This window comes from Durio zibethinus, chromosome 10 (genome assembly GCF_047325235.1).
Source record: "Durio zibethinus cultivar Kanyao isolate XHJ-2024 chromosome 10, ASM4732523v1, whole genome shotgun sequence".
NCBI lineage: Eukaryota > Viridiplantae > Streptophyta > Magnoliopsida > Malvales > Malvaceae > Durio > Durio zibethinus.
The window spans coordinates 16550104-16560599 of record NC_143171.1 but is presented as its reverse complement, the minus strand read 5'-3'; the positions used below and the strand labels follow the sequence as shown (position 1 = coordinate 16560599).

The window sequence follows — 10496 nt, the reverse complement described above, 5'->3', positions numbered from 1 at the left end:
TTTGGATAAGTCCTCCTTAGTCTCAGCCCAAGTTGTAAAATGTGTTGACACTTCGATGTCAATCTCCCTTGGTTGGAAAAGAATTATCCTCAAGACTAAATTAGTCTCTTGGCCATGGTAAGGTGATAATCTATAAATTGAAAGTGGAAGATATGCCATATGTGTTGGGAAGCTCTATCTTGTCAGCATTCTCTCCAATGTCTTGGACAATTTTAAATGGACCATCTGTCTTAGGTTCTAACTTGCCAAACTTCCCTAGTGGAAATCTCTTTCTGTAAGTGAATCCACACCAAATCACCTTCTTTGAACTCCATATGTCTTCGATGCTTATTTGTTGTCCTTTTATATTTTTCATTTTGCTACAAAATCCTAGCCCTCACTTGCTTATGCAGTCATTTGATACCCTTAACTATTTCTTTTACATCTCTACTAAATTAACCAATGGTTTGGCTAGGTGAGCGATTGTAGGCAAATTTTACTTGAGGTAAAACAAGATCCTATTACTTGATATTCTTTCCCATATAACTTTTTAAAAGGTTGCCCAAGTTGTGATTGGTTACTTTCGTTTGACCATCTATTTGAGGATTATGAGAAGAACTATACTTGAGATTGGTGCCAAGCTTCCTTCAAAGGGTATGCCCAAAATGACTAGGAAACATGGAATCTTGATTAGACACCATGGATTTAGGAACTTAATGTAGCCTCACATTTTTCTTGAAATAGATAAGAAACATTAGAAGCATCTATAGTTTTGGTACATAAAATGAAATGGGCCATCTTGGAAAAATGATCCACAACCACCATGATGGAGTTTTTGTTCATTTGAGTTATCGGTAGTTCTACTACAAAGTCTAAACTAACATCCTCCCAAGAAGCAATAAGCATGAGCAATGGAGTATGTAATCTAGTGTTTTGACCTCGACTTTTGGCAATGTGGCACACTACATCATTCAAGGTGTTTCATCACATCCTTCTTATTTTTTTGCCAATAAAACCTATCTTGCAAAAGATCAAGTGTTTTGTCCCTTCCAAAGTGCCCAGCTGGTCCATCATCATGAGCCTCATTGATTAAGGCTTGTCTCAAGGAACATGAGGGAATGCGAAAGGTTGTTAACCTTAAAAAGATATCCATCATGCAACAAAAACTGGTTGTGTGGTCTTCGGTCACATTTTTTCCAAATTTAGCAAAAGTAAGGGTTAGCCTCATAATGCCTTTTATCACATAAAATACGATAACTTCAATAGCCATGTCCCTAATAAGGAGTGTTTTCAACTCAAAGCACTTACCACCACATTTTGAGTTCCTGAGTGGTGCTTAATAGTAAAGTTGTGGTGTATGTCTTCAATTGAGCTTGTATTGGCTATTGATGAACTTCAAGGCCTCATGGTCTGAATATAGGACAAATGGCTTGGCAATGAGATATTGACTCCAATGGAGTAAAGCTCTATATATGACATAGAACTCCTTCTCATAGGTTAAATACTTCACCTTTGCTTCATTGAGCTTTTCACTAAAAAATGCTATAGGCTTTCCTTATTCTCTTAAAATAGCACCTATTCCAGAACTGGATGCATCACATTCTACCTCAAACACTTGATCACAATCTGGGAAGGATAGGATGGGAGCTTTGGTGATCCTTGTCTTGATGAGCTCAAAGATGTGTTAGGCTTCTTTGGTCCATTTAAAAGCTTCATTCTTCAAACATTCAGTCACAATATCCACAATGGAGTAAAAGCCCTAAATAAAGCACCTATAGAAAGATACAAGGTTATGGAAGCTTTGGATATTTGTAAAGATGCTAGTGTTTGCTAATTTAAAATTGCCTCAACCTTGCTAAGATCTATATTTATTCTTTCATTTGACACTACAAATCATAGAAACCCAAGGTTGGAAGTAAAGAAACTGCACCTTTTAAAGTTAGCATAAAGGTTTTGTTCCTTTAATATGCAAAACAACAAGTGTAGATGATTCAAGTATCATCTACACCAGAATATCATCTAAATATACTACTACATATTTGTTAATGCAAGGTTTAAAGATATGATTCATAAACCTTATGAAAGTAATAAGAGCATTGGATAAATTAAAAGGCATTACCATTTATTTATAGAGACCATCCCCTTGTCTTGAAGGCTATTTCCACTCATCTCCAAGCCTTATTCTGATTTGATGATAGTCACAGCATAGGTCTATCTTAGAGTAAATAATTACTCCTTGTAGTTGGTCAAGCAAGTCACTAAGCACGGGATAGGAAAGTAATAGTCAATCATGATTTTGTTGACCGCCTTACTATCCATACATATGCACCATAATCAATCCTTTTTTGGCACTAAAAAAGCTAGGACTACACAAAGGCTTATGTTTTCATGCATTATTCCTTTTCTCACAAATTCATTAACTTGGCACTACAACTCTTCATGCTATTTAGGACTCATTCTATCGGCTGCCTTGTTAGGTAGAATAGCTATTAGGATAAGATTTATGCAATGTTGAATATCCCTCATTGGTGGTAAACTAGCTGGTAACTCTTCTTGAACAATATCTTGAAATTCTACCAACATTGGTTTTATGATTGCGGAGGGCTTTTCATTATTTTCATTCTCCTTAATCAACACTAGTGCATACATAGTGCCACCCATCTTAATTTCCCTTCTGTAATCAACCTTGGTAAATAAGCTGCTTCTTTCTTTTTTGGTTCATTTTAACATTACTATAGGCTAAAGCCTAGGATGATTTTACATCTATCCTTCACAAATGTGTAAATGTTACAGTAACCTTCATAAATAACCCTTCTATCATAATGCCAAGGTCTTCCATGTAGTAAATGGCAAACATCCATAGAAGCTACATCACCTCACACTTTATCATTGTATTATTGTTTTTATGGAAAAAAAGAACCAAACACCTCTGGCTAACCTTGATTTCTTCTCTTTTTGTAACCAATACAGCTTATATAGTTAGGGATGATCCACTATTTTAAAGCTTAATTTTTACACCATAAAAGTAATAACATTTTTAAAACTTTCACTATCAATTATAACATCACATACCTTCCCATAGGCAATACATTGAGTGTGGAACATGTTTTTACAAAACCAATCTTCTTTCTTAGTAGGTGTAGTACTCAAGCTGTATTGTATGATTAAGGATGCTGAGGTTACCTCTTCCTTCTCTTCGAGGTTTTGATTTTCTTCAACTAGCTCCTTTTCATTTTTTTCCAAGTGTTCCTCTATTTAAGTCACAATCTTCCTATTTGGGCATAATGTGTCCAAGACCTTGACATTTAAAACACCTTCTATTTTGTACACTAGATCGAGACTTGCTAGTTAAGGTTCCATCTTTTCTTTTGGGGTTGTTTTGGAATAGGCTTAGAAGGAACAACTATTTTGGATGAGCAACCTTTATTGAAATAGCCTTATGCGGACCCAAATCTCAAGTTGCTACCACGGGCTTCCTTTTATTGTCTCTTCATCTTAAGGGTGAGATTGCATACATCATTAAAAGTTTAATAGGGCTGTAGTTGTACCACATTAGCTATATCGACATTTAACCTTCAAGATACCGTGCAATAGTTTGTTCCTCTTGTTCCCCTAATTAGTATTCAACATTAGGTGGTCAAACTCAACTGTATACTCCTCCACTGATAGATCTTTTTGCTTCAAGTTATGGAGCCTAAGAAAGATGTCTTACTAGAAGTTGTCTGAGAGATACTTCCTCTTTAACCCTATTTTCATTTTCTCCTAAGTTGCAATTTTACTCTTGCCCCCTTTTTCCCTTTGCCTCTTCAAATATTCCCATTAAAAGGATGCATGCTTTTAAGTTCAATGGCCACTAGATTTATCTTGAGATGTTTAAAGGCAGATGGTATTCAAAGATGCACTTCACTATGAGTAGTTAATCTAAGAACTCTTCAGGTTGCATTTTTCCCTTGAACTTAAATATCTTTATCTTTGGGATGAATGTCCTATGTTGAAGTTGGTTTTTGCATAAGTAGTCTCTTACTTGCCATGGGTGAGGTAAGGTGTTATCATTAGAATCGTTGTCGTTTTCATGGAATGAATTGACCTATCCTTCATCTTCTTCATTCCTCTTTCCTTGCCACCATATCTCTTCTCTTTCTTCTTGCATACGCAACTATTGTTGTAGTTAGAGGATTTGTTGCCACATCTCCTCACGAGGGCATCACTTGGGTCAGCATTTATAGTTGTTGTGACATTGGTGATAGCTTCAACATCTTTTACTAGTGCTTGATGATGATGACCTAACATAGCATTGATACCAACTTGATGCCAGGAATTGATAGTTGAGATGTTGAACATCAATTGCAAACAAAAAACTCACAAACAAGATAACACTTAAAAATGTGATTAATGATAGAATATTGTTATTGGATTAAAGGGATAGAAGTTGACCACCAAGACTAGACACTAAGGGATATAGAGACACTATCTTAAGAATTTTAATCAAAGAAATAGAGCTATAAAAGTTCACCACTCTAGGAAATCCACCTAAGAGATACAAAACTCGAGAACAATCTAAAAAGTTGCTTAAGAATAAAACAAACTCTACTTTGCCTTCTACAAAGAATAACAGAAAATAAATAAGCTTGGAACATCCCTCAAAACATAGAAGCTTCAAAGAGTGCCTTTTTTTGGATCGCTAAATTCATGGGATTGCCTTCAATCTTACCTAAAATCATGGGATTTGCATGTGAACACAATAATCTGTAGTGTGAACACAATTAGCTACCCATTTACTCTTGCAAATTATAGCCTTGCACATTGATAATGTGCTTAATATTTAGTGTCTAAGTTCATCCATAAATATGACAATAATCCCATCCATCTTCATGCTCTTTTTTTCAAACTAGTGTGAACACAATCTCTCTATTCTAGCCCATCTTATTTACGCATTTGTTTAGTGGATTTGGACTAAGGTAGGCCTATCTTTGTTTTGGATAAGTCCTCAGTCTCAGCCCAAGTTGTAAGATGTGTTGACACTTCAATATCATATACAAGATGACAAACTTACATATAACCTCAATGAATAAGGTTATGTTTAATGTTATATCATTCATCTTGTATTTATTCAAAGTTATACTAGTTTTAGTGGTGAATACCATTACGCTATAGTAGTAATCAAAGTATCTTACCACCAAGCAAAGATGCATCATCTTTTATTTGTAACATATTCTAAGCATAGAGTGTAAATGCTGGGTAAAGGTAAAAAACAGTTGTTGAATCAACTTTTATATGGACATACCATGATATCTCTTTCTTATTGAAAAAATTATAACATATGTTTTCTTTTATTCCATAATAGATGACTATGGACAAAGTATTTTAAGAATAACTATTAAATAACTAAAGCAATATGAAGTTCTTTACTACTATTTGTTTTAAAGATGATGGTTGTTGAGAGGTTGATAGATGGGCCAATTTAAGCTAATACCCCTTGCTTCTTGCCTTTTTATAATATTAAGCTAAGACAAGGTCAAGGAAACTATTATTTATGTGTGTTTAGACAAATATTATTATGTTCTCCGCAAGTATACGGTTTATACAAGTAATAAAGTGGAAGAATTAACCACATGATATCATTTACCAAGGACTATGGTTGCATCTAGAGCTAACTCCTAAAATTGAGCACCTTAGATGTGGAGACCCATAGCCAATCTGTGAGGTATTGTTTGCTATGACCTGAAAGACTCACAATTTTGTCCCACAAAAGGTACCTCATAAGTATAGCTTAGATCTCTACATAATAGAACCTCACAATCTCCCAATATGGGATGGGCTGTCACACTAAGTATATTCAAATCTAATAAAAATTAAAAATGATTAAGAAGAAATTAAAATTTAAGAAATTAAAAAGTGATTCAACAAGAAAATTTTAAAGGGCATGAAAGTAAATAAAAGAAATTAAATTGCATGAAAATTTAAATTTCATAGATTTAAAATGCATAGAAAATAAATTTCATCAAAAGTACATGTCAAAATGAAATTAAACAGGAAGAAAATTAAAATTGCATTAGAATTATAGAAACCTGAAAATTAAAGAGCTTGAAAATTAAATTGCAAGTAAAGTAATTTGTATGGGAATTTAAAGAACAAGAATTTAAAAATGCATGAGAATTAAATTGCAAGTAAGACAATGAAACAAACACTAAGATCCTAAGACTCTACATAGCTACTAATATGTATGTACAAAACTATTAAGACAAATGAAACAACTATTTAATAAAGATGATTAAAAACATAAGATTAAACATTACGACAGGCATCTTATATACCAACAAAATTTAAAGATAAGAAATTAAAATGCATGAAAAACAAGAGTAAGTAAACATGTAATTAAAGAACACCTAAACCTTCTTAGTATTGTAAGTTAAAAGCATAAAACAAGATGAACATTGCATTAATTAGGGATTGGAACCAAACTTGAAATAGCAACAAAATTCAGTAGGTGAACCTAGCTAAATAATCAAAAAGTAAAGAGGCAAACACTTAGTGATCTATGAAATGAACTTAAAATCTAAACTAACATGTAGAACATTAACCAACAATATTTAAAATGTGAAAAAAAAAGGTTTAGAATGTAGCATCAAGAAACTTAAAATAAAATTTAAACATACTCTAAACAACTTCCAAAAATCAAAATACAAACTAAGGATATTTCAAACACCTAAAAAACTATATGATCGCCACCTAAAGCATACTTAATTAACCTTAATCTAACATTATTTTAAAAGTAAAATGAACTTTAAAATGTATGAATGATGGTTGGAAATGGATGAAAATAGAACTAAAATCAGATTTGGAAAATCAAGAGTAAATGAGCTAATATTATTGACCTATTTGCAAAAATTAAAAAAGTATGTAAAGAACATTTAAAACTAATACTAGGACATTAAAATGATATAAAATAGCAAGAAAATAAACGATGAAAATATGGACAATGAACCAAACATGTTGTAAAAGAGAAGAAAGTGGCAAAAATCATGAAAACCACATGACAATATTTCTTGTTGCCTAGACACTATTAGTTAGGTTCAACATTATTTAGTTCCCTAGTCCCTTTTAATGAGAGCCTTCCTACATTGACCAATAACCTTCATGCATGTGCCAAATATGCATCCACCTTAACTCTGAATTTTGCAAGCCCAATTTTCTCTCCAAACTGTGAATTACCACATTAAGAGAATATAGCGGCTATTTCTTTCATGTGTCCTAATTTGTCATGTAGTGTAAATAGTCCCCCCTCATTGCATGCACTCATAAATTTGGTTTGTGGGTAACTTGTTGGTTGTTCCTTGTCACTATATTCATCTCAAATACTCAACTTAATGCTCGTCCAAGTAAGCTTGTGCAACAACTCGTTCAAGTTAGCTCTCCCTCATGCACACAAGCACCTCTCGGCTAGGATACTTTGTTGGCATGACTTGGCATTGGCTTTTTGGTAACTCATTAACCTCTTCATTGTTTAATTAAGGCATGGAATTCAACTCAATTTTCAGCTTATTAAACATCCTTAAAAGCTTGTAAAAATTAATGACTTAATAGCCTACAAGTTAAGCCAAAAATAGCCCTTATGTAGCTTTAATTTTTAGCCAGCTTTTGCACCATGTTTGCTTCTAAGTTTAACTCTTTAAATCAGTCACTTAAACTTGAAATTAACACTTTAAATGCAGCTCCAATTTAGCTCATAACCAACTTTGAACTTAAGCCAAAGAGCAAATAGCCTTGAAAATAAGTCTTCAATTTAGGCCAATTCTGACGACATTTGCAAGTGGTTTCTAGCCCTTTTTTTCACTTAATTTTCAAACTGATTTCTACCTTCAAACATCAATCTTCTAGCTATGCTTTGATGTCTAATTGAATATCAATTGATTTCAAAGTCATCCATGATAATTTTATGCATGTGCACCTATATAAAACTTCATGAAATTGCATCACATCTAGGATTGAGGCACTGCCTTGTTGACTTCAAAATTGTTTTGCTATTTTGCATCCTTGAGTCATCTTCAATCTAGCTCCAAATCATCTTCATGAAATCCTCAATTAAACACATCAATGCTAGGCATAAAATTTCTTGTACTTTAGTTCCAAACTCTAATTTGTGAATTCACCTTATTCTTTTATCCTCCAATTTACCTACAAGATGAGACACTTAGCAAAAGTAAGTGGATAATTGAGTTAATTTGCTAAAAATCAAGCAAAATTAATCAAGTAAGTCATGTAATTAATCAAATAAGCATGATGATAATTTATAAAAATATATATAATTATCACAACCTTAAACTTGAACTTTTGCTTATCCTCAAGCAAAATAAGTATGCACTAGAGTCAAAGTCAACTTCTAGTGATTATTTCACACCGATTTCCTTAAAGATTGCATCACGACTATAACTTAAGAAAAATTACAAACATTGGCTAATCATAAAAGACATTCAAGAGTAAGCCTCTATTTAATTGAAGTCCCATTGTGTGTGTAATGTCCATCTCATTTCATCACATTGAATTCAATTGTGATTATGCAACAAAGGTTTGCCTTTCACATCTCTCTCCACTGATGTAGACATATACATAATTAATGATCCTTAGGCCTTTACTAAGCTTGCAATGTTAGGGTAGGGATGAAGTAAGATAAGGGATATTTAAGCTCAAATACTCTAATCATGCTTTATTAACTAGAATCATTTTGATTTTCAATGATTTAGAGCTTTTCATGAATAGTAATACCCCCAAGCTTTTCAATTTTTTTCTTTTATTTTTTATATTTTTATATTTTCTTTTTTTTCTATGTTCCACCTTCCACCTTAATGTAAATAACTCTCTAATATGTCATGAATGATCCACATGCATATATGATGGGACCAAAAGATTGGAAATATAAAAACAAGGGCTAATTTTATTAATGAGGGCATAACAACAAAGAAAGGATAATGAAAGGCTTAATAGGGATAACAGCAGATATACATATAAAGGTCAACTTGGCTCAAAAGATTCATAAATGTCCTAACTCATCTTCCTAGTTAAATGTAGCTTAGGATTACATCTTGACAGATGATCAAAAAAATTTTAAAACATGCACACAACTTCAACGACGAATGGAAAAAAAAATTATTTTTGCATGATCACATTAATCATTCACAAAATGACATGCAATTTAATGATCAAAACAATTACCCACATATGAAATCTAATAATCAAACAGCAACATACTCAAGAATTAATCTAATGCTTAGCACAACATATATTCTTTTCCTAAAGCTATAATCAAATCAATCATGGTTTCTATCATTAGGTCATGGAAAATCAATCAAAGGAAGTATACCAATGACTTATAGCAAAACAATTTAAGCATATGTTCATTTCAAAAATTTGGAAAATTTTGGCATTAATTTTCTCCATCCCCAAAATTAACACACACATTGTCATCAATGTGTAGGCAATAAAGAAATTAAGTATAAAAGGTGAAGAATGCTTTCTTAATATGTGCTAATAACCTCTTTGAAGCTCCATGATTGACTTGATTATTACCTATAAGAAAAAAAATAAAAAAACTAACATCACTAAAACTAAAATGAATGCCAAAACATAAAGAGAAGAACACAAAAAAAACTAAAACACTTAGGTTGCCTTCTAAGAAGCATTGATTTAAAGTAAATAGCTTGACTTTTATAAGGGTTAAGTGATCACCCCACACTTAGTTCTAGTACCCATCCACTTAGTAATTCTTCTTCTCACCAAATCTTCAATAATAGGCTCTAATTGGTTATGCTGGTGATTGGGGCAAATTACAAGTGCACTGGCCGTACAAGTAATAATAATGACCTTTAGGTCAAAATATATTCCTACAAAAATTAGTTAAAAAGGTTCCTAGACTAAATAGCTATTATCTCCATACCATTCTAAAGTTAGTTCGATCAAAGAATAAACATGAAAATTAGGCTAATCTAAAAAAAAAAATTCAAACAAGACATCATACATGCTATTGTAACTACCTTGCAAATTTGGAAAATAGAACTTGAGCTATTGTTTTTTGTAAAAAATGAAACATGATCAAATGAAAACAAGTTGGAATTTCAAAGATTTATCAAAGAACATTATGAAAAATAAATTTGAAAAGAAAAAGTTGAAGACAAATCACATAATGAATGAAAGAACACCAAACTGCAACTAACAACTAACTTGTACTTGAACTTGAATTAATTGATCTAGATCTAATTAATGCTAAAGCAAGTGATCATAAACTAGAATTGGAATGATCAATTAAGGAACTAGAAGGACAACTGAATTGAAGAACAAAAAGTACAAGAAAATACAAGAATTAACTAGAAACAACTAAAACAAAAAGTGAAATTCAATTGAAACTCACTGAGTTGATGAAAGAAAAAATTAAATCTAGTAGTTTATAATGAAAAAGAATTTGAAATGAGCTAAGAAACAATTCATCAACAAGTTTACTACAAAATTCAATAAGAAAACCACAG

At 32.3% G+C, this 10496-nt stretch overlaps 1 protein-coding gene across 1 annotated transcript; it reads right to left on the bottom strand.

Moving 5' to 3' along the window:
• Positions 1-684: 684 nt before the first annotated feature.
• Positions 685-1249, bottom strand: LOC149516496 (uncharacterized). The gene is made up of 2 exons (XM_089766257.1): positions 996-1249; positions 685-922 (listed from the first exon to the last, which is right to left on the bottom strand). The coding sequence occupies exons 1-2, from the start codon at positions 1247-1249 to the stop codon at positions 685-687; spliced, it is 492 nt and encodes a 163-aa protein (XP_089622383.1).
• Between the last annotated feature and the right edge of the window lie 9247 nt (positions 1250-10496).